This window comes from Castor canadensis, chromosome 1 (genome assembly GCF_047511655.1).
Source record: "Castor canadensis chromosome 1, mCasCan1.hap1v2, whole genome shotgun sequence".
In the NCBI taxonomy this organism is placed as follows: domain Eukaryota; kingdom Metazoa; phylum Chordata; class Mammalia; order Rodentia; family Castoridae; genus Castor; species Castor canadensis.
Window position 1 is genome coordinate 71,556,171 of NC_133386.1, and position 25,032 is coordinate 71,581,202.

A 25,032-nucleotide genomic window follows, 5' to 3' on the forward strand; every position below is an offset into this window, starting at 1 on the left:
AGAAGTGGCAGATTTTGTCAAAATTAGTAAAAGAATATGGAATTGTGGCAGCCTAAATGGAACAAATTTTAAAATTATATCTTCATCATATCATTAAGCAATAATTTGATACTGCAGTCCATAGTGCTGCAAAAAGTTTTAGTTATAGTTTACGCATGGGAACAGTGTCCTTCCTACATTTTTTAATATTCACAACTTACAAATCTTAAATTTTCTAACAGTTTGGATAAGAAAAGTCTCCAGAGAAAAAGAGCGTCTTTAGGAACTTTGAAAATTGAATAGTTAAGGTAAGGAAAGCTGTGAACCATAGGAATGGACTGTCTGGAACTTAAACCAGCATGGATGTACTTTGTGATGACTTTCAAATACTTGCTTAGGAAATCAGTTGTACTTAAAAGAGCAGCTTCTTTGAAAAGGTGGATTCTGTCTTTGTGACATTACCTTAAAAATAAATGAATTGATGTATAAGTTGCTATTCTTATTCCCTTTCTATATTGGGGGATGAAGAAGGTATATAGCATGGACTGGCAATGTGATGTATTCCTTCAGTTGTTCATACTTAGGATTATTCTTTTAAAATGTAATTTTCTTTATTGTAAAGTCATGAAAGTTAGAATTCATTGCAGAATGAAATATTCAGGACATTATTTGCAGGCTTTAGATTCCTTGATCCAGCATCTATTTCTACCATGTTGCCCTCAGTTCTACTTTTCTGTTTATACTATTGTGTGTAATACAGGTATACACATATCAAAGAACCATAAAAATGCAAATTAACAACTCATTTGCAAAAAAATCACAACCCAAATTTTCTGAGAACACACCCAATAATTTTCATTTGCAATAATAGGAGACTGGTTCATTTTACATCCATATTTCTAAATTATGACTTTTAAACTTAATATTGGAGCAACAAGTATTTGTTGATTGCAATCCTCTTTTGCTTTGTCTGAACTATTTGCCAGATGGTTTCTGCCACGGTTATGCTAATCAAAATGCATTGCTTAATATTGCTTGCTTTGACTCATTCTATAGCTTGAAGATTTCTCATTTTATGGCATTTGTTAACTGTCAGCTCTTCTTTACCCTACTTCCTTAAAGGTTTTTACTCCCATTTTCTTCTACCTCCCCCACCCCCCATCTAGACTTGAATTCATTTTTGTTGTTATTGTGATGGTGATGTAATGGCTTACAGACACATGTGCTGGGAGGTTCCTCAGATTCACAAATGTTGCCGATCTGTAAAGAAAATTCCAGACACTTTTGCAAGCCTGTCTCATCTATGCTAATTTTAGAATGAGTGTGTTGAATGAAATGTACTAAAATTGCTTATCAGTCATAGTAAGGGGTATCCTTTTTGTCCTTTGGAAATGGGAATCATTAAAAGTATTCATAAAAATATCTTTGTGTGTCTGATTCAGTAAGGGCAAAGTTTATTGTATTAATTTGTAATGCAATGTTGGAATTTTTTGGAATAAATTGAAATTTGAAGTAAATTTGAATTCAAATGATGCAAAGAAATCTACAACATAGCCTAAAGTGGAAAACAGTGATGATGACTTATAGTTTCAAGAGTAGCTGTGAATTTGAGTTTTTATATTCGCTACATGTATTATTCCAATAAACATTTTTACTCTATTTAAGGTCCATTTAGTTTCTGTGCAAAACAGTAATGAGATCACATGGATTAAGATGCTAAATTATATTGAGTATTTTAAGATAAGATTTTTTTATATCCAGGATCATAAAAATATAAAATTTTTTAAATGAATTATCTGCTCATTGGGCCACAACTATTAGAGTGCATGTTCTGAGTGCTGATCACTAGATGAGAAATTGCATAATCCAGCTTTCAGAGTCAAAAGAATTTTGAGTATTGTGTCAGCTGTCACTTGTAGTATTTTAGTGTTTCCTTTTAAACAGCTGATCTGTCATCTTAGATGATACTGTATAAACAACCCTATTCCAAAATAAAGGTGCTGAGTGAAGTTATTGCTTAATTCATTGTTTTGCTGAAGACTTAAATTTGTAGGACTCTTTTTTATTAAATTAAATTTTAAAATTATGGTTAGCATAGAAGTTCCTAAAACAGGGCATATGTGAGACAGTTTCAGCAAGCTGCATATTTGAGAATGGAATGGAAGTCATTCATCTCCAGAAGGAAAATTAAGTTGTTAGTCACAAATAATGAATTACTGGATTTTGACAAAGACTAGTGAGATTAAATGTGACTCGGTAGAATAAATTTAAACCTAACCATCCTCTTAGATCCCGAAAGGAGGTTCTCCTGCTAGTTAAAGTCAGTTGTCTGACAACCTCCTAGCTGTTTTGCTGAAAAACTGTAACGTAAGGCCCTTGAAATAGATTCCATCATCAGCCCCAGCCCCCAAGCATTCATCTATTTAAACACATGACAGAAGATGGTAGAAGAGAGTTCCGCAGCTATTCATGTGGTAGGAATGTTATTAAATTAGGACATGCTCCATTGTACACCAGCAGCTTTTGAGTTAAAACACTGAAGTATGTTCTCTCTCTCTCTCTCTCTCTCTCTCTCTCTCTCTCTCCCTCCCTCCCTCCCCCACTTCTCTCTCTCTTTCAACTCACCCATTCTTTTTCCCACAAACAAACATTTTCCATAGATCCAAGAAGCAACAAATTGCAACTTCTGTTGTAGCAGTTACACCTTTATTACCTCTTTAAATACATTTCAGTGTTTTACTTTTATTTTCTTAAAGGAAACGGACAGCCAAGACGTAGATCCATACAAGACTTGACTGTTACTGGAACAGAACCTGGTCAGGTAAGACTTAACATTCACATTTTCTGTCTTCAAAGAAAAAAGATAGGCAGAAATCAAGAGCAAACTATAATATATTCTACACAATTAGTTTTATAAGTTGACCTAAAAATATGGTAAAGATCACTGACACTGAACTTAAATATTTAAGGGGAAAAAAAAGCATAGATATTACTATTTAACTTCGGAGGTAATTGATGAAAGTAAGTTTAAACTGCATGGCAAAGTAAATTATTCAGTAGTACTCTATATGTTGTGGTTTTCATATGTGTTTTAATGAAGAACTATTCGATTTTGTAATTGTCATTATCACTGTCCTATAAAGTGCACCATTAGTGTTATCTCCTTTTTACTAACAAGGAGAATAAGTAATTAGATGCCACTCCTCTGGGGGGGGGGGCAGTCACATGAAGCATTGACATACCTAGAGAACTCTTAATTTTTTAATCTTTTAATTTGGCATATCCACTGGATTTTTATTTTTAAAAACATATTTACTAAGCAGGTGGATAAACTCAAAAAAGTGTTCTACATCAGTTGTTAAGGTTTTTATTCCTTACATTTCTGAATGCTCTGCTAAACTCTCACTGTCACTTTGTCATTGCTTCTTTGTAGATAGTCCAGGCAGTGCTGTAACTTAAGCCATTACTGAATCTAGTACAGAGTTCTAACCACCTAATATATAAAAGTAGCTTAGTCATTGTTTTTTCTGTTATTCAAATTAATACACTTGACATATGTAATTTTACCATGTTCTATAAAAGGAGTGAAGGCTGATTATGAGGTGTTATGTTGTTATTTTGTTTTCAATTGTGCTAAAATAAATTTTATAAGTATAGCATGCCCCTGAAATAATATAATTATCACATCATGGTCCATTTTTGCCCCAAATTTTAGCATTATATATAAACAATGTGATTTAATTTGTGTTAGTATTGATAGTATATGTTACTTAGTCTATATCCTATAGAGTTCTTTTATTATTTCATTTTTATAAAATACTTTGTTTTAGAGATTCGTTGTAGTTATAAAAATTTGAAAACTTTTTTTTATTATTTTTATTTTATTCATATGTGCATACAATGTTTGGGTCATTTCTCCCCCCTTACCCCCGCCCCCTCTCTTCCCCTCCTTGAAAACTCTTTACAGCCATCAACTTAACTAACTTAACTAACAAAAGTCACTTAAAAATTTAAGTGATAAGTGTCATTGATTTTCATTTATTATCTGGAAATATTTTGTTACATAACTCATAAAGCCTATGTACATGTGTACACATCTGTTCTTAAAATATAGAGATATAGGCATACATTAATTTATTAGATCTTTCATATTAGTGATTCTAAATCTTTATCTCATTTATTCAGTAGCTTTTTTTTTTCAGTGTATCTGTTTTTGTGAGACCTCAAAACTTTACTGACATTTCCCCTTTTTCTCCCCTACAAGTACTTAAAGGCTTTAGTACATCCATTTATTAACACATAGTTTGACATCTGGTATTTGCTTTGATTCTGTAGAGACATGGAGCTTAGCCTTTTAAGCTCTGTTTACTATTGCCATTGATACTCCAGTTTTGAGAACCTCTAGCCAAGTGTTCTACCTTCGACTAGGAATGAGAACCTTGCTCTTAAGACACATCAGGAATGGCTGCCACTATGAATGGTTTTCTCTGAACTCTAGAACAAAGGTGTTGCTGTAATTCAGGACTGATATCCCTATAGTAATCCTCACTTCTTTCCTCAAAGTCCTGTTTAACTTGGAATTGTGGTTCCTAACTCTTTAATTTATAATACCTTCAGATAGTAAAGCATAGGAACTGAGGCAGACTATGGTTGTAGGACAGTCATTTATATGAATTGTTGTAGACTATTCCAGAAGAGTTGGGATGAGAGAGAGTTTGATGTGATAGTAACACCTGCTTTAAAAAGTTGATATATAACCATTGTACAGCTGGTGTTTAAAATTGATCTAGTCAATTTAAGTATTACCTTAAAGTGCCCAGTGTTCGGTTTAGGATGAAAATAACAAGCAGTGATCTTAATGTACTATGAAAACTATGATAAATGACCATTATATTAAATCTGCTTAATTACTCATGAAGGTAATATGTATCTTTGAAGAGAAAAGTATTCACAACATGAATTCCTAAAAATTCATGTGTAATTCTTTCTGAAATCTGGTGAGGTAGTGATTGGGCAGATGCTCAGAGTTCTCTGCTGCTGTTTTTATTTTTGCTTCTGTTTTTTCTGACTATGGAAATTGATAAAGCCTGAAGAAAAGAATCTATCCCACCAATACAATCATCAGAAGAGAAGAAAAAACTTACTGATAAAGCTTAACATTATCTCTCATAGAGGACTGGGATGAGTGTACTTGCACACTCATAATGTATCTGGCCTCTTACAGGGTTTGAGAAAGAAAAAAAGCAACCCCAGACACCCAGGAGCTGATCTGACACTGAGGCTCCATGTTGTTAAAGCTGGCCTTGCTTGCTAAGCACAGCTACATTATTGTCCTGCATCATGTCCCAGAACACCAGTATCAAATGAGGTTATGCTGAGACCATGGAAAATAGACAAAACGAGTCCACTTTATAACATTGTCAAAACACAGACAAAAGTAAGGTCATTGCCACCACAAAATGAAAAATGTCCCTTCTCCTCCTCAATATGAGTGCCTACTACTTCTTTACCAATTGCCTTCTTTATAGCTTTGTCCTTGCTGTTGACAGCAGCCAATCTAAAGTGAGCCACCCCTACCGGCAGAGTGCTCCCAAGTGGTGGAGCGTCTGCCTAATACCCTTGAAGCCTTGAGTTCAAATCCTAGTACTGCCAAAAAAAAGAAGGGAGCCTCTGCTTCTTTATATCCTCCCAAAAATCACTCAACAATGCCTAATTCTATAATAGTTTATTTCTAAAACCGTCTTACTGAGACACCCTATGGTACCCCATGGAGAGTGTTCTTCACAGCAACAAATATTAAACCCAACCCTTTCCATTACAGATGTGTTCCTGGTGGTCTCTGTCTGGTGATCACTGACAGTCCCCAGTCCCCAGGGAGCTTTTTAGGCAGATCAAACTTAACCTGTTTAGTTCTCTTTATCTCTTAGTGAACTATCATAATAACAGCTGCTGTTTATTATACTGACTTTATTTTTTTCTTTACTCATTTATTCATATGTGCATACATTGTTTGGGCCATTTCTCCCCCTGTCCCCTTACCTCCTTCCTCTTCCCCTCACCCCCCTCACTTCCAGGCAGAACCTGTTCTGCCTTTTCTCCAATTTTGATGAAGAGAAGACATAAGCAATAATAAGAAAGACAAAGCGTTTTTGCTAGTTGAGATAACTATACAGAGAGATTCCTAGCATTGCTTTCATGCACAAGTGACTATACCTGGCAGACCCTTAATATACATCATCTAAATCTTAACCCTATAAAGTGGGTTCTTTTTATTTATTCATTTGCAGGTGGGTAAACTGATGATTAGACAACCTTGACCTAAGTTTCTTATCCTCCCTCAAACTTCCAGTGACTTGTTATAAACCAGTTTTTTTAATCTAAATCTGATTCCACAACACAAAACCTCTATACACACTTTCATTCTGTCTTGCATAGAGAACTAGATATAACATGTGTTAATCCTAGTAAATGTCACATTTTGGTTTGTGATAGTCATGTCATCATTATTTAAATAGTTTTCAATGATAGGTTTTAGCTGTATATATCCTTGAGCAAGGCTAACCCATAATAAATAATGGTATTATAATAAAAGCATGCAGATGACTGTACAAGTTTATTTTTTATACATACAGGTAAGCCTTTCTATGTTTCATTTAAATACATGTTGCCGAGTATGCCTACATATCCCTTTTGGAATTGTGTCCACTATAGATCTGTATTCAAGATTGTTCCTAGATGGACTGCAGTCAGTGAAAATCACAACTCCATGATGATACAATTATGATTATACAAAGCACTAAACACACTGCATTTCTATGTGAACTTTAGAATATACTTTTACTGGTCAAATATTTGACTTTGGGCCAGCACCTTAATTTTCCTGAGCTTCTTTATCTACAGATAGGGACTATGTCACCCAACCGTTGGGTTTCTTACCACAGCAGATGCTGATCCTTATTATTTGCCCACATCCCCCATTGTGCCTCCAAGAACTCCTGGTACTAACTTGCATGTTCTCAACAAAGTGTAGTTACTATCCAGAAGTAAAATGAAAATGGCGCCTGGAAGCAAGTTAAATTCATTGCCATTTTGTTCTTTCTATATCATGAGGACACCTGTGTCGCAGGTGATGAAAAGTGCTTGGTTTGAATGCCTTTTGAGGCATATGAAGAGAAATATTATGCGTTGTAATTATTTACTTAAAGGATATACATTATACTACTTTTGTCCATTTTCAGTCAGTATCCTTCAGTGTAAATAAACTTTCAGTTAAAACTCTAAATCAGAAAATTAATGTAATAGTTTTAAATAATTCTTAGTTCATAATAACGTTTTTACTGGAGAATTTCAAGACCATATAAGAACAATCAAATTCTAAAATTTCCTTGTAAAGAGCTGTAATGGAGTCATAATTAGACTGAGCCTGTACCTTTGGATTAGAGTGTTTTAATAACACTGTAATGAATAGATTTGATTGAGCTACCTGTGACTACTCTGATGGAAAAAGTATCCATGTAAATCCTCATTACCTCTTACATATATCTTTGAAATGTTTATATTACTGAATTCTTACTATAAATCAGCATTTAATCTGTTTTGTGCTTATATGATTTTAGCAACCAAGATTTCTGAGGGTTTTAGATTGCTTTTAAATATCAGTTCTTGAATTAATGAAAATATTTTCCCAGTCTTTCAGGTAAGACATAAGAGGCTAATTTTATTTTCATCTGTAAAATAACTCCTTATTCCTTCTTATAAATTAAATTCTGGTCAAAGGCCAATTCTGGTTCATGTCTGCTAACGGTAATTTGCCCCTGTAGTTTAACTTTGGCTTAGTATTCTTTTGCTATGTTACATTGCTGTGTGGCATTTCTGTATTCCCATTGCCACTTTCATAGCCAATACTTGTGGTAAGTCAAGTTGATTTACCTTTCTTAAACCTTGCAGCTTGTATGGGAATAGAAGAAAGGAATTATAAATTTCTCAAAGATAAGAACAACTTAAATGAATTTTAAAAGTTAGAGAGTTTCAACTGAGGCCAATAGGAAAAGGGGACCAGGAACTAGAGAAAAGGTTAGATTAAAAAGAATCAACCTAGAAGGTAACACCCATGCACAGGAAATCAATGTGAGTCAATGCCCTGTATAGCTATCCTTATCTCAACCAGCAAAACCCCTTGTTCCTTCCTATTATTGCTTATACTCTCTCTACAACAAAATTAGAAATAAGGGCAAAATAGTTTCTGCTGGGTATTGAGGGGGGGAGCGGGAGGGGGTGGAGTGGGTGGTAAGGGAGGGGGTGGGGGCAGGGGGGAGAAATAAACCAAGCCTTGTATGCACATATGAATAATAAAAGAAAAATGAAAAAAAAAAAGTTAGAGAGTTTTTATAGCCGTCAGAATTTTGTCAATAAGTTTTTTAAATAGCTACTATAGAATAAGATGTTTTGCATAATTAATTGCAAGCAGTAACATAAATTTAACCACAAACTAGTTTTTTTAGTTTTTATTCTTTTTTTTTTTCTTTTTTAGCAGTGCTGGAGTTTGAACTAAGAGCTTTGTGTTTACAAAACTACTACTTGAGCCATGTCCTCGGCCCTTTTTGCTCTGGCTGTTTTTGAGATAGCGTATTGTTCTATGCCCAGAAGAGCCTGAACTGTGATCCTCCTATGCTTCCCCGTGTAGCTGGGATGCCAGGCCTGTACCAGTGTGCCCAGCTTTTATTAGTGCTTAGATGGGGTCTTGTAAACTTTTTGACTGGTCTGGCCTCCAACTGTGATCCTCCTACTCTAATCTTGTGTTTTCTGCCAGTTTATTATCTACCATGCAGTGCACATTGTTATTCTGTCAGAACACTTAGTGCACATTATTTCATTTCATTTTTGCATCCTGGTGATGGAAGTACATAACTTACCTAAAGTTGCACGACTTACAAATGGCAGAGCAGAAACTCAGACTGGGTTGTCTTATCTCTAAGGCCCAACTTATTACTTATTACTGTTTCTCATCCATACTTTATAAATAAAGGAGCCCAAGGCTCATAATGAGTTAATTTTGTAAGTTCACACAGCTATAAATTTAGCAAAGATTTAAACCCAGGTGGAATCCCAAGTATTAAACTGAACTGTATGGATTACTGATAAAGCAGTCAGCTGACTGCTTTTGACCTACAAAATGGAAATTTTACATGGATTCATACATGAGTTGGGCACTACACATTATCCTTGAATGAATTTGGAGTCATGATTAAAAGCTGAGAGGGAAACAATGGCATAAGGCATTGTACAAAAAGAGAGAATCTGGATGGATAATTTTACCTACTGGTAGAGAGTTGTGAATTCATGAGTGAGAATTTCAGAATTGAGCAGTAACAACCAGTAGGTGAACATTTTGTGTTCAGTGAGAAGTTAGGCACTTTGCCCTCAAACACAGGGTCTGACTGTGCACAAAGAATAAAAGCAGAAGCAAGAATGTGTACATATGTTGAAGAGAATCTGAGTTGGGCCTTCCAGGGTTGGAAGGAGAGAAGAGCAGAATGATGACCGTGGTACACAGGGTGCCTGTGTAAGACTGATGTGAAGGAAACTGAGGTTTTGGAAAATTCAGTCTTAATACATTTAAATTTGCTTCTGGTATTGAAAGCCTTTTTGGAGTTTCTGGAACAACAGGTACCCAAGGTGAAAGTAGTAATTCTTCAGTTTTTCTTCAAAATTATTTTTATGATTTGTATCTGTTATAAAAGTCCGTTTCAACTGTTCAGTACCTTAATCCACTATGGATTTGCTCCCCTGTTCAATGGAATTTAAGTTTGTAATGGGCGCTAAATTTCATCAAATGCTCCTTGAGCATCTATTAAGATTTTCTTTAACTTTTAATCTGTTAATGTGATGAAGTGCATGCATTAGAATTCCTAGTGTCGAGTAATTTACCTTTGTATTTGATAAATAAGCTCAATTTTTAAATGAGTTTTTACTGCTTTTATACTGCCAAATTCCATTTGCTAAAACAACTTTTAGGATTCTTGACTTTTTAGGGACTTTCTGTTTTCATAAGTGAGGTTTACGAGCAATTTTTCTTTCTTATATTATCCTTATTTATTGATTATGCTTTACTGCCTCCCAGGATGAATCAGGAAATATTTTGTCTTTTTCTCTTGTTTAGAATAATTTCCTTATGGCTGGGAAAGTCTTTTTCTTGAGTGTTTGCTAGAAATCATAGGAAGTACCAAGCCCAGATAGTTGGTATTTCCTATAATGTTTAGAAATTTTGGTAATTTATTTATTTGGGGAATTTGTCCATTTTACTTTAATTTTTTATAATTTACTAAGCACAAAATTTTATTCACTCAGTTTTTAATTATTATTTTTTGCTAGCTTTCTTTTGAACAGATTTATAGCTTGGTTCTTAGTCTTAACTATTTATGGTAGAACTCTATCTTGTAAATTGTCAGTGCTTCTGACAATTTTCCATGTAAGTGTTTAGAATTAAATATTTCACTCCATGTTCTTTAGTTGCATCTCATGAGTTTTAGCATGATACCTGTTAAATTTCAGTTTGAATATTTTCTGACTTTCATCTTGTTTTATTTCACCTGTGAGATAATTAGAAATATTTTTAAATATGCAACCATAAGATTTTGAAAGTTAACTTTGAAATCAGTACAAATAACTACATTATGTTCTTTATTACGCGTATTTTTTTGAGATTTGCTTTGTAGCTTAATTCATGATCATTTTCATAAATGTCCCATAGATATTGAAAAGTATGCTTGTTCTTCATTTACTTGGCATCTAATTGAGTATGTTTAGATCAGATTTGTTTTTATGGCATTCAGGTCTTGCTGAGGATGCATTTTATTTTTTGGTCTGCTTTTATATCATTGACAAATATTAACTCACTGCAATGGCAGATGTGTCCCTTTCTCCTTGCAGTTTGTTTTGACTTGGTTTTTTTTGTTTTATCTATTTGAAATATAGCATATAAATTGTGAGTTGTTATGTTCTGAATTGAACCACTTATTATTTTATCTTTCTCCAATAATTTTTGGACCTAAAACATATTAATATGTGGTATTAATACAGGTACTTAACTTTATTGTGGGTACTTTTACCTAACTTTTTTTATCCTTTAATTTTTCCAGTTTTTTTTCTATCTCTGTGAATTAGATATATCTTTTATAAGTACCATTTAATTCAGTCTAACAACCTGATTTGGAGATTTGTTACGGTTTTTAATACCTTAACTGTAGAGTTTAACCTTACATTTACATGTTATTTTTACTAGTAAGTTTGCTCCCTCTTATTTTATGACTTCCTTTATCTCCTCCCTGCCCTCTTTCTTGAATTCTTTTAAGTTGAATAAATAGAACTAAGACACAGGCCCTACACTCAGTCCCCAGTACTACCAAAAAAATACTCCAAAATTGAATGAATATATTCCTCATCTTGTTTTTATTTCTGGTTCGAGAGTTTTATTTTACTATTTTTAGTAAACACCTTTGAAATGTTAATATTAATGCCCAACCTAATTAATAACCTTTACTCTCCTGAACAATACAGAGATTTTTTAAATTGGTGTTCTTATTGTTCATGCTTTTGTTATTTATATCTTGTTTATTTTTTTGGTAATTGTATAACTTAGTCACTGTTTCTGGCACTTAATATCTTTAAGTGTGTACACTTCTGCTCTTGCTTGTCAGTATTCCTATTGCATCTTATTTTTCATACACACCTTGTACACTGAGCCTGAAGGTGACTTTATATAATGTGTTAGTATATTTGGGTTTTGATTAGAAGATGTCACATGAAGTCAGAGGTGGTGTTTTCTACTTATGGCATGTCAGCAGTCAAAGTTTCTGGTTTCAGAGCTGTTCTGATTTCAGGGCTTTGGACTACGGATTCTCACCTTGTATTCTATCTTTTCTGCTGTTTCTATCTTCTATTTGTCTTTTAGAATTTGACTCTTTATCACTCATGTTGAACTCAGGATGTAGGTTTTCTCTTATTTTTTATGCTTGTGTGTGTGTGTGGTGCTGATTTGTTGCATCTTCCATTGATTCTGGAAATATTTTAAAGATGCACAATAGATACATTTTCTCCCCTCCATCTAGAGCCACTACAAAAACAGATTTACTTGCTATCTGCCTTTTTTTTTTTCTCTCTCTCCTAAAAATGGGGACTTACTATATAACCAAGGCTGGCCTCAAACTCAAGATCCTTCTGCACCCACCTTCCAAATGCTGGGATGTGCCGCCAAACCTGGCTTGATGTCTGATTTTGTTGGTAGTTTTTTTCTTTTCCTAGTTTATTCTTTCCCTGAAAATGGACCGTGCCCTGAGTTTTAGCTTTATGCAGGGATCTTAGTTCCATCCTAAAAAGGCCCCATGACCCTATTATCTGTTGTTAATATTACCAGGCCATCAAAACAAAAGTTCTAGGCCATTGGTGTTCAGTTGAAATGCCCAGGCTAGAAGCTTAAGCCCTTCCTGGTCTCCTAATCTTGCTTTGTTTCTGCTCTCAAGAGTATTTCTCTTACTTTCTTCCAACTTCATCAGTTTTAAAGAGGTATTTTACTTATTTATAGGTAGTATTCTTAGAGACTTTATTTTTTCAAGAGTGTTTCAGGACCTCTACTAATAGATAGAGAAGCCTGTCTTTTGCCTTTTAATGTGAATATTCTCTTGTCATGCTTTAATCAAGTCATGTTTTGTTCCTCCTGTGACTTCTTACAGGTGAGCAGTAGGTCATCCAGTCCTAGTGTCAGAATGATCACTACCTCAGGACCAACGTCAGAAAAGCCAACTCGAAGTCATCCATGGACTCCTGATGATTCCACAGGTGACTAGTCTACCTCCTCATTGCATCATGAAATTCATTCATCATGTTATGTCCACTTAGTACTGCCATTAATCTTTGTAATTATATAGTAGTTTAGCTTTTCATATCAATAAAACTACCTATTTAGGAATAAATTTTAAAAGGTCTTTTTGAGTATTATGACAGAGACTGCCTTGACCTCTGTTTTTCCCTACCAGGTATTAAACATGTATTTTGAAAACAGATTGGGTGCTTTCTAGTTAAGAAGCATATTGTGTTCTCTTTTTTTGTTGTTGTTTTTAAACGTTGTAGTCTTAATACTTTAGTCTGTGGTTTTCCTGTTATGACCCATCCTTCTGGGAGATAGTAGTAAAGTCATTATCTTTCAAATAACTAAAATCAGAATGCTAAAAAATAACTGTCATCCTCCTCATCTTGGTCTTTTATTTGAAGGACACAAGATATTTTCTGCCTTTAGTGAGAAAAAATTTCTGATTGTTGACCTTTTGAATTATTTTTAGCTGCTAGGAACCTTTGAAAGCCTGTTAGAGTCATAAACCTCCCCATCGTAAATAACTTGTCACAGTATTAGTAATAATATGTACCTCTCTGAAGATAGAGATGGAATAGTTTCATTGTGGTCAAACAGGAAATGATACGCTCTAGAGCTATGAGCTTTTTCCTAACATACCTTAATAAATACCCAGCAATAAAAAAATTAAATGAAAATTTTTATTTATATTTTATTAGGTCAGCGAGGGAAAGATAACCCTTTTATACCCTGAAAAATTAAACCATTTGAGATTTTGCATAAGATGAGCTATGTTATTAATAGTTGCAATTAAATTGAAATTTTAAAGTCAGCTTTCTGTATTCAGAAACTAAAATATGATTCAGATATTTATAAGTACTTGGCATGGTTTAGTAAAGTTTATAATTTAATTTAAAAAATTAAGTGGGTGGCTTTTCTCCATGTCATATACGAGAGAACCATGTTTAGCTAGGGGTGTACTCTCTAGTTTTAGTAAGTTTAAATTTAGTGGTGGCAAAAACTCCTAAGTTTCATCCCCAGCACAGCTCACCACTACTCAGCACATGTGTACAGTTCATCATAGACTTTTCCCAGATGGAGGAGAGGGAAATGCTCTCGCCAGATTTTGTCATTAGTGTTCAGGTGACACCAGGTAATGCTAATGTCATTACTCCCTGATACTGTAGCATTTGCTGAGGTCCACTATTCAGATTAGTGGAGCTTCCTAACTTGAGCCCAGACTAACCTAGACATGTGAATTAGCAGTGTGACACATCATCAATTTATAGGAATAAAATCAAAGTTCTTTAACTGTTTCCTGTACTGCTGTGTTTCCACTTCACCTATACTCCTATCCTTCCAAACCCTGTCTCATTTTTTTCCTTTTCCAGTATCTAAAAATACCACAACATACCAATAGCTAAAAATATTACTTGGATCCAGGTTGCAATGCCAACTAAATTTTGTTCAGTTCAGATATATCCATACATAGAATAATTTGTTCCAATAGAATAAGTTATAGGGGGAAGTTAGGTAAAATCTTTTTCTTTAAAAGCCCATTGACTCAGGAAAAAATAGTATAAAATAAGTTAAAATAACCTAGCTAATAAGATTTTTTAATTAAAAAGAGAAGTTTCTGTGTAAGTTGAAAGAAAACTAAAGAGCATTAACAATCTGATAATCACAGCAGATAATGAATGCTCTTGAGTTTTTATTTACACTGTAATGGGTATGAAGAAAGACATAAATAACCAGAGGAGCAAGTAAGAGAAATGCCTGCACTCGTAGAACGAGCCACAGACTCACTAAAGAGGGGGCCTCTTCTGTGCTTCGTACTTTGTAAACATAGACATAGGAGACATTGGCCTGTCCGTATAACCATGAGGAGTCATGGTGCTCATTAACAGTGCACTCCTCTGCAGTATAGTAGACTACTAAGTTTACAGTACAAGCTTGAGAACTTTAGCAGTGGAGAGAAAATAGGTAAATGAGACCTGGCATGGCCATAACTTATTTGTGCACTTTTCTCCTACATTAGAAGAGAGAAGGCAGTGTTCCACATGAAGGGAATTCACCCTTAAAGAACAGGAGATGGAAACAAATGTCATCTTTGGGAGAACAGGAAAGAAACTTTGCCTAATGTAACCATACCAGTGTGAGTCCTAAAGTTCAGGAGAAAAGAACATTCTTATTTGGAATTGTAACATTAACAAAATAAGTTCCCCTGGAGTAACCTTGCTATCTTGTGACCAGTTATTGCTACTAGAAACTGGAAGCTCAGTGTTGGTTTAGATACAAGTGAGAAGGTGAAATATGTTTCTTGGTTTTAGAAAAAAAATGAAATTCAGTAAAGGACTTTAAATACTCCGGTAGAAGAGCATCAGTGATTTGAATTAACACAGTGCTTGGGCTTTTTTCCACCCCCAGTGTACTGTAAAACATTGATACTTAATTCTAAAATATATATATCAGATACAGGTGCTGACATAATGAAATGTATGTCAAATTAAGGTACTAGTGATTTAAGAAAGAACCTCAGAGTAGAAATGTAAAATGGAGAAAACCTTTCCAAGATACTTAATTTTTTCCTATTTAGTCAGGGGATGTCATTTTTGGTCAATGTTACTTTTGTGGAAAGTAGTGATTGCATGGGATCGTAGCGTAAAATGCTGCGATTGGGCTTGGGGACAAGGTTGGTCAGAGAACTAGCAAATCGAGCACTTCAGAAAGCATTTATATTATTAGTGTATGATTTTAGACTGAATACCATAAGGTTGTGCAAACAACCTCTACTCTTTTTCTTTCCCTGTGGCACTGGTATTTAAGGAACAATACTTTTTCCCACTCGGGAGATTGAGGCAGGAGGATTGGGTTCGAAGCCAGCCTGGGCTACATCATGAGTTCCAGGCAAGCATGAGCTACATAGTGAGTCTGCCTCTAAATGGATTAGGACAGGGGTGGTAGCTCATGCCTATAATACCAGGACTGCAGTCCAGGCCACCCTGGGCAAAAGGTGCAAGACCTAATCTGAAAAATAACTAACACAAAAAGAGCTCAAGGCATGGTTCAAGTAGTAGAGAATCTGCCTAGCAAGCATGAGGCCCTGAGTTCAAACTCAGTACCATCAAATAAATCAATAAATAATATTTTCCTTTTGAAATATAATTACCTATTTAAAGTTGTCTTTTCTTTCTTGCTTTACCTCATTTAGTCTTTACCTCATCTTGTCTAATTCAGTTTACTGATTTTAGTAGTTACTAATTCCTTGCATGCACATTCTCAGTGGCTTTGTTTTGCTGGGGTTTTTTTAGACAGGGTCTTACTATGTAACTCAAGCTGGCCTTCAACCTGTGATCTTCCTGCTTCTGCCTTCTGAGTGCCAGAATTACAGGAATGCTCTACCATGCCCAGGTCAATGGCTTTTTTGAATAAAGAACCTATGGTGCTGGAGTGCAGCTCAGTGGGAAGCACTGCGTTCAATCCCCAGCACTGCAGAATTTTAAAACAGAAACTCAGGATTATCAGTCATCAGTAAATTGGGAGGTTACTGAGCCACTCCATGTCCTTAGTTTTTCACTGAATTGAGTGCAGTGCCTCCACTGTTATCCTGCCCTTGCCTTTATCCATACCATTCTTTCAAGTGCTATGGCAGTTTTACTTGTTTTGAAACATAAACAAAAGCTATACATTCGAACTGTTCCATAAGATTGGCTGATTGTTTGAATTAATCAATGCAACTATTCGAGGCATGAGATTGAGCTACAGTTCCTTCTAAACCTCGGTTTTGTTCCATATGGTTCCTATGTGTAATATACTGTCATCAGTAACAGCTCTCATTTTCTTCAGTGATTCCAACTAGGGGCAGGATGAGGCTTTCTCATTAGGATCTGTATAAATTGGAAACAGTGCACTGGAAGAGAATGCTTGCTTTTTCTCTTTCCCTGTGTATACTCAATAACAGAGTTGATCTGGCCTAATGGTAAACTGAGCATGAGAAAAAGAGGGTCAGTTAGACCTGAATTTGAAATATAAAGCTCACATATTAATTAACAAAGCCTTATAAGCTTTAACAGACTGTGTTCGTATTTAGTTTGTTCTATTCAGTTTGCAGCCAAATTAAATTGTAGAATATTACTGTATTTTAATTACCTATACTTTTTACCTTTAGAATTCATCACCAGTAGCAGTAACTTTTTTTGGATAGCTTATTTACTTTCGGGGAGAAAATTATGTCTCATGTATGCTTTCTTGCTTGTTGTTTATAACTAATTGTGCCAAATGATAACATGCTTGAATTAGTAAATAAAATGCTTGAATTCCAGATACCAATGGGTCAGATAACTCCATCCCAATGGCTTACCTTACACTGGATCACCAACTGCAGGTAAGAATAATGTTTACAGTGGAAGTTTTACTTCTTCTTCTTAAAGAGTTCTATCTAGGAGGCTACTTTGTGTTCCTGTCATTTGTTGGTGCTTGCAGTTGCTTTTCTTGAACTTAAAAATCAAGTGAAAAGATTTTCAGTTAAGTTAATGAGTTTAGGATTGGCAGAGTCATGTGTTTTTATTCTAACAGTCATCTTAAAATACTTGCATATCTTTGTTCAAGACTGCCAAGCATAGCATTTTCACTCTGAATTTTAGTACAGTAAAATAGACGTTCATTCCTATTTAATACAGTTTGTTATGTGTTCTTATGTTCATAGTGACTGAAAAATGTAAGTAATTCACTTTAGTGCTTCATTCTGAGTATGAGAGCTGTACACATCTCTTGGGAGTCAGACATGGTAGGATACACCTACATTCCCAGCTATTTAGGAGGCAAGAGAATTGATTACAAGTTCAAGGCCAGCCTATGGAACACAGCTCTGTCTCAAAAAGAAAGAGAAAAAGAAACAAGATGAAGAGCATCTCAGTATTATACAGTTTGGGAAACTGAAATGTCATACCAGAGGCTTCAAGTACTCTGGTCATAGTTCTCTGGGACTAGCAAGTGCCAATTTAAGTTCTGAGTTAACTCTGACTAAAGAACATGAGATTTCCTAGGACATGGTTTAATACTTTTTTTTAAAAGATTATGCTTTTAGTGCTTTAAAACATCTCTGTCTTAATTCTCAGATACTGAGGTTTTTTTTATTATGTTTTAACATTCTTGGTTTATTTTCAGCCTCTTGCACCGTGCCCTAACTCCAAAGAATCCATGGCAGTGTTTGAACAGCATTGTAAAATGGCACAAGAATATATGAAAGTTCAAACAGAAATTGCATTGTTGTTACAGAGAAAGTAAGTCTTTTATGAGTAAAAATAAAAACGCACCATTATTTTCAATTTGAAATATACTGAGGGTACAGCATTGACATGACATGACATGACAACTTTGATTTATGTTAAGTTTTAAGCATCTTTTTACTATTTTTTGTGTAAAACTCGGCCCTTTTGTATCACATTATGTGATTACTAAGAAACAAACTGGTGCTATATACTCAAGCGTTTTATGTTAAAAGATAATTTGGATTTATTGTTTCCTGGACCATAGGTAAAATAATGTGTTTTTCTAATATTCAGTTGTGCTTTATGTTAGAGACTCGTAGATAACATTCTTTCCAAGCGTATGTCTAGGAGCGTAGCATTACTTGTTACAAGGCTATATTTCATATATGCGTATCTATTTTGGGGGGGAATATTACACATGTTTTTCTGAGAGTTACAGAAACTGCTTTCCTCCCATTTTTAAGAAACTCAGTCCAGGTATGGTCATGCACAGCTGTAATCCCAACTTTTAGGAAGCTGAGCTAAGGGGTTCACAAATTCAAGACCAGCTTGTCTCAAAAAGAAAGAAACAGAGAGAAAGTGGAAGAGAGAGAGAAAAGAAAAGAGAAGAGAAAGGAAGAAATCTAGTCCAATTTCCATACTAACATGTACACAGTTTAAAAAAACAAAAAAAGGGCCTTCAGTTTTCCTAAGCATGATTCTCATGGAATTTTATACTTATGAAGCTGATCGATGGGTGGCTAACTAAAATCAAATGTTGTAGGAAAAAAATCTTATTTGTATATTGTGATAGATTAAAATTAATCTAAATAAATGAAAATTCTTGCTTTCCAAAGTAATTTGTGAAAAATTTTCTCATTGTGCTTCAAAAAAAAGGAAAATAGTTTTATCACAGTTGATTTTTATTTTATTACTGTGTTAATATTTAAATGAAATCAACTTGGTGTCTCAAAGATAAGCCTAAGTAGGAAACACCACAATCCCAAAATTATAGAAGTAATTGTGGAACTTCTGGCAGTTTGTGTTGGGGAAAACCCTACATTTCTTATTTCACATATTCATCCTGAAAAAACAAATGGGCGATGTGTGAAAACCATGACAGTTTTAATTAATTTTAAGTACTTTAAATGAGAAATACTAGGAAGTTATTTTGCTTGAGGGCTTTTTATTACTCATTTATATCTTGTAAGCTCACTTTAGGACGTAATAGTTAATATTTCCAAAATAAAAGAGACTTAAAGAAGTTTATTAGATTATAAAAGACTAAGGGTCTTTCTTGAAAATGTTTACAAACATAAGTGGTTTAAATGTGGCACTTTGTATTCTTCATACTGGGTTTAAAATAGGAAAGGCCTTTGAGTGGGATAGCATCTCTTTTAATTAGCTTGCTAAAGTTCTGTTAGCTACCACTTAGTGCTGTAGCTAAATAGGATTGTGACTTCAGGATATGAATATGAGTACAGGAGTGTAAAGTAAAATGTGAATTATAAAAACTTCAAGTGTTAAAACCAGATAGAACCTTTGTTTTCTTCCTTCCTACCCAAAATGAGAATATCAAATGAAATTTTCTGAAACTTGTTTTACCATTTTATCTGCTTCACTAATTGTCTAACTGCAGGTACTTCTTGAAAGGATTATGGAATTAGTATGGTGGTACCAGAGGAGTGGGTGATAGTTTCCATTCTAACCATAATCTTATTTGAGTAGTGTACTCAAGATGCAGAATGATAGAGTAGGAATAAAAGTCTCATTAATTGAGCTTCCATCATCAGCTAAAGGTATGAATTTTTCTATCATGTATAATATTTACTGTGTGGTATTTGTTTTTAGGCAAGAACTCGTTGCAGAATTGGACCAGGATGAAAAGGACCAGCAAAATACATCTCGTCTGGTACAGGAACATAAAAAGCTTTTAGATGAAAACAAAAGCCTTTCTACTTACTACCAGCAATGCAAAAAACAACTAGAGGTCATCAGAAGTCAACAGCAAAAACGACAAGGCACTTCATGATTCTCTTGGACCATTAAATTTTAAAATATGCAAAGAAAGATTTTTTTTAAAAAAGAAAAGCCCTTAAGACAATTCAGGAGTGTTAGCTTTTTGGCGTGTTCTGAATGTCAGCTGCCTACGTTTGCTGCACTTGTTACACCGTACATTTCCTTCTCGTGGTGGATATGCAGTTCCACTACCTCATTGCATAACATGATGGCATCTATGACCTGGATAAGCAGCAGTTCTCAACTCCAAAAACAGATGCAGTGAACTGTGGCTGTATATGCATGCTCATTGTGTGAAAGCTAGCCTAACAGGACGTGGGGTAGCAAACTAGCTGCTATCTGCAAACATCGTGCTTTTCTCCATATTAGAGGTGGAACCTCAAGAATGATTTTGTTCTTCTATCTCATCTCAAAAAACTAATAGTTGTTTTTTCCAAAAAAATGGTATTCACCAAGTCAGACAGGGTATTATAAATCTAGAATAATTGGTGGTCCATTACAGAAATATAGAACTTTAGGGTTAGTTCAAAGTAAGGGCTTTGATGCCAGCACATCCTTGTATCAGTACTGAACTTGTTCCATCTGTAAAATATTTGAAGGTAAGTGGCTGCTGCTGTATTTAACGAAAGCAATTTTGCCAGTTTTCATTAGACTAAACATTGTCTGTGATACATTGAGCAAAATGGGGCTCTTTTTTTAACATGTAAAATTTTTAATTTTGTGTGTGTGTTGAAACTATAAAGTTTTTACAACTCCAGTGTTAATATCTTGAATGAAATTAGAAGACACAAAAACATGATCTCGCTTAAATGACTCTAATGATTACTGGATTGTTTTACAATACATGTAAAAAAACTGAAGAGAAATAACAGAAAACAGAAATAGTTGCTCCAGCTAAAAGGCTTGGATTTAGATTTCTTTTTATGATACCAAATGATGATAAACAAAGCAAATCTGGAGAAGTTAGTAAGGAAGTTTAGAAAAAGTAAAAGTAAATTCATCAAGTATCCTACTATGTACTCTAGATATTAGAGTAATAGATTTTTGTTACTATTGTTGCAAGCCCGTTTTGGAATGCCTGTTGCCTTTCAACACTTTTAAGAGGATTTCAAAACTTATAAAGAGAATATTTATATTGTTAACATTAACTTTGTTACCAACCTTCAAAGTAACTTAAAGGTAATAATAAAATGTCATTAAATGATAAGGTACTGAAGCTCTATTTTTTCAGTTGATGTTAAAATAAGTCATGTTTTGATACCTGTCCAAGGGTGTCTTTTAAATGAGGATGCCATTAGCCTTGTTTTTATAGCACTGGTGTTTTATGAAAAGAAAGAATGAAAGCAGAATTTCTCTGAACACTAGGATTCTATCATCATTGTATTGTCATTTTTGCCATGTTTCAGATGAGCAAGTTGATCTAAGAAGTTATCAGAAACTGTTCTTAAAAATGTTAAAGCGGGTAACTGTTCCTTTCATTATTTTTTTTCCCCTAAGTTTTATAATAAATCCCTCTGTATGCAGGCAATAAAGGCAAAGGGCAGCTTCTCCTAAGCTGTGTCGTTTTTAGCCATTTCAAAACCTATCATTAGAAAGCTTCTGGGAACTAAATGTCTCTAGCACTTAACTTAAATAAAGGAGGATTATTATTCCCAAATACTTTTATTACCTCCATGAAATTAATATTGCCCTCAACATATTACAGTGAAATAAAATATGCATTGAAAATAAGGGAAAGCATTACTTATCCCTAGCATTGCTGCCTGTGTGCACATCTGTCACTCCACCAAAAGGGACCTAGTCACTGTTAGTGGCTTTTCTAATTATCTCAGAGTGTGAGATATCCAAGCGTGAATGCTAAGGCCTGACTTCTCCATTAGTATTTAGCATTAAAAGTTTCAGATTTCATTTCTAGTCATTGATGTATTTTGCTATAGCGTAACAGTTAAATGGGAAATTTATCCTTATCATCATTATTACTATTATGTGTCCCTTCATTAAAAACTATCCAAATAGGTAAAAATGGAAGAAAATAGGTAAATGGAAGAGTTAGCATGGTACCAAATGCAAAAGGCTGTTGAACCGTTGCTTGTTTGTTTACAGTAATAATTCCTTGGACTTGCCAGTACTGTAGTATCCTGGACATTAAGTGCAGTTCAGCCTTACTCTGTTTTTAAGTAGTTGCATTGCCAGTCTCACACTTTCAAGTTCCAGTTATCCTTAAAGATGGGAAAAAGGATGCCGTGCAGAATTAAAATCCATAGCCAGGTTCATCAGTGTTCACTGATCAAACCTTCAGACAGACATGTTTCAAGGAGCCAAACTTTCTCATAATTCTAGTTTTATAGTTCTAATTCTCATTTTTTGGGTGGAAATAGCAAAAAGGCAAACAAGTTACTAAAATGTCATTGTCTAAGAAATACAGAAAAATCCCTGAACAAATACTAATTACATTTTATTCTTGCCTTCAGGGAAAGAAAGCAAAGCTTTTACCTAATCTTGAGGAAAATACTCCTCAGCAGTAAAAACTGCTTTTTTGGGTTGAATAAAAATCAGTTAAGAATACTTACCCTATAGCAGCGTAACATATTGAAGACTTGTATTTACAAATGTTTGACTTTTTTCTGAAGTGTTTTAGAGTATCGAATGTCTTTTTTCTTCAAGTTTCCTGTCATACTCCCAATATCACCTCTTGCCTATAGCCAGAAATCCCAGGTCTTTGCTGTGAGCATTTTGTTTCTTTCTGTAAATGTGTATGGTTTTCAGCACCCAACTCCTCTCTTCCAGTGGTAGTAAGTCCTACTTCTACTTCTGTCATTCAGAACATTTTATGTAAAATGGTGTAATGCAGAAACTCTTGTGCATACTGTGTAATCGAAGGAAGCTTTCTAGACTTATTTTTGTTTTTAATAAAATTCAGATTGTTATTCTAAACTGGTATGTAAAAATGGTGAGTGGCTTCTATCAGCAAATGAACTATGAGGTGTTCTGCTCTAGCATGTTTACCTAACACAGGAACTAACAAAAACTGAAACATCAGTATTCCCACAATATTAACACTGTTGTACCATAATCATGACTTTTGAGAGGCTAGGAAACTAGCCAGTTAACACTTCATTTCCTCCAGTTCAGAATTTTGGGTTAAATGGATGCTCTACACAATTCCATGAACCTTAATTTGTATGAAGCACAGCAAGTGAGTCTTCTCATTAGAAATCTGATTTTCTATGGATTTCTAAATTACATTAAGTATTTCATTTATCAGCTAGCTCCCCCATCATACAGACATGCACACATTTTTATAAGACCTGCCTTTGTGTTTATAAATCTATGCATTCCTTTGCTCGTTTCTTCACTGTTTGTGATCATCCACTATAAGCAGAACTTCTGCTACTAGTGCTGAAATATGTGTCCATTTCAGTTAGTGACAGGTGGATCCCATCTGTAACCCAAGCTACTCAAGAGGCAGAGATCAGGAGGATCGCAGTTCAAGGCCAGCCTGCACAAAAAAGTTAACAAGACCCCCAATCTCAACCAATAAGTAGGCAAGGTCCTATCATCACAGGTCCTTGGGGATTGAAAATAAAAGGATTACAGTCCAGGCCAGTGCAGGCAAAAAACATGAGACCCTATTTGGAAAATATCTAACGCAAAAGGGGTGGGGGTGTGGCTCAAGTGGTAGAGTGCTTGCCTAGCAAATGTGAGGTCCCAGATTCAAAACTAAAAACAAAGTTTTTAGTACCACCAAACTAAAAACAGTGCCACCAAAACTAAAAGTTTAAAGCTTACTAAGTTTTGGCAAACATATACACTTCTGAAACCACCCCAGCAATCAAAGTCCTGAACATGTCCACCACCCCTAAAAGTAAACTTTTACCTAAATGAAATCATACAATATATACTGATTTTTTAGGCCTTTTTTCTCCCACTTGAGTAGGGTTTTTTTTTTTTTTTTTGAATTCCTTTGAGAAAAACAATTAAAAACCATTTCTAGTAATGACTTGAAAATCATTGTAGGTCTTTGAGGGAAATCCTAGCTTTATTTAGAAGGCTTTAGATGTATTCAGTGTGGCCTATTTGTGCAATGTCATCATCTTTGGAAACATTTAAGACCATTTCATGTTTATGCTTTTACAGAATCTCAATACTTTTTTCACAAAATTCCCTTGAATTTGTATGTCAGAGTAAGCATGTTTATATTTGTATTGCTTTAGGTGTTAAAAATGTGAGTGGGCACAGCAAATATCACATTGGTAGGTCCATGTTAAGTTTTAAGCAAATACTGTTGACTGGTTTAATTTTAGAAAATAAAAAGTTTTCTGCTTTTTTTTGTTGTTGGTTTGCAGCTGTTTCCGGCTTCCTCAAAATCTTAGAAAAGAAGGCATTATCACATCGCAGAGCAATATGCAAAACACTTTTCAGTAACAGTGAAAACAGTCTTCTTGAAAATACAGCGTCTGGGACGGTGCTTTCAGTGGGCCTTGCTGGCATAGTGAAACACATAAAAATCAGAGCACTATGGCAGATCTTGTGGTGCTTACACAGGACTGTGCTCCTTTTCCATCATGATAGACTGCTGCTCTGTTTCTCATCCTCTGCCAGGCAGTCTTACCAAAACTGAATCTCTTTTTAAATGGCCTACCCTTTATATCATCAATTCTTTCAGGCAGCCTTGGAAATCAGTGACTTCTGAGTAGGCCTAATGGGTCATCCAAAATATATAGGGTCATTTTTCCGTGACACTTTCTGAGAAATGAGTAGTTACCTGAGTTTCATGGTACTTTTAAGTTTCTAAGTCAGAAAATGCATTCTTTATAATGTAATTTAATAGTCAATCATATCTTAGAGATGCCATATTGCAGCAGGTTCATTGCTTTAAAAGCTCCAGAAATTACTGGATATTTATCTTCTGAGAAGCAAAAGTAATTTTTAAAATGCAGT

General features: G+C 34.7%; 1 protein-coding gene across 4 annotated transcripts in view; it reads left to right on the plus strand.

Annotated features, from left to right (window-relative positions):
- Positions 1-24,418, plus strand: part of Map3k7 (mitogen-activated protein kinase kinase kinase 7) — a 77,501-nt gene extending 53,083 nt beyond the window's left edge. For all 4 annotated transcript variants that reach the window (XM_074078044.1, XM_020182773.2, XM_074078036.1 and 1 more), the window contains 5 exons: positions 2,736-2,800; positions 12,708-12,813; positions 17,146-17,207; positions 17,990-18,105; positions 19,924-24,418. In XM_074078044.1, the coding sequence (XP_073934145.1) occupies positions 2,736-2,800; positions 12,708-12,813; positions 17,146-17,207; positions 17,990-18,105; positions 19,924-20,104 (530 nt within the window). In that variant the 3' untranslated portion in view covers positions 20,105-24,418. The remainder of the gene's footprint in view (positions 1-2,735; positions 2,801-12,707; positions 12,814-17,145; positions 17,208-17,989; positions 18,106-19,923) is intronic.
- Positions 24,419-25,032: the final 614 nt, after the last annotated feature.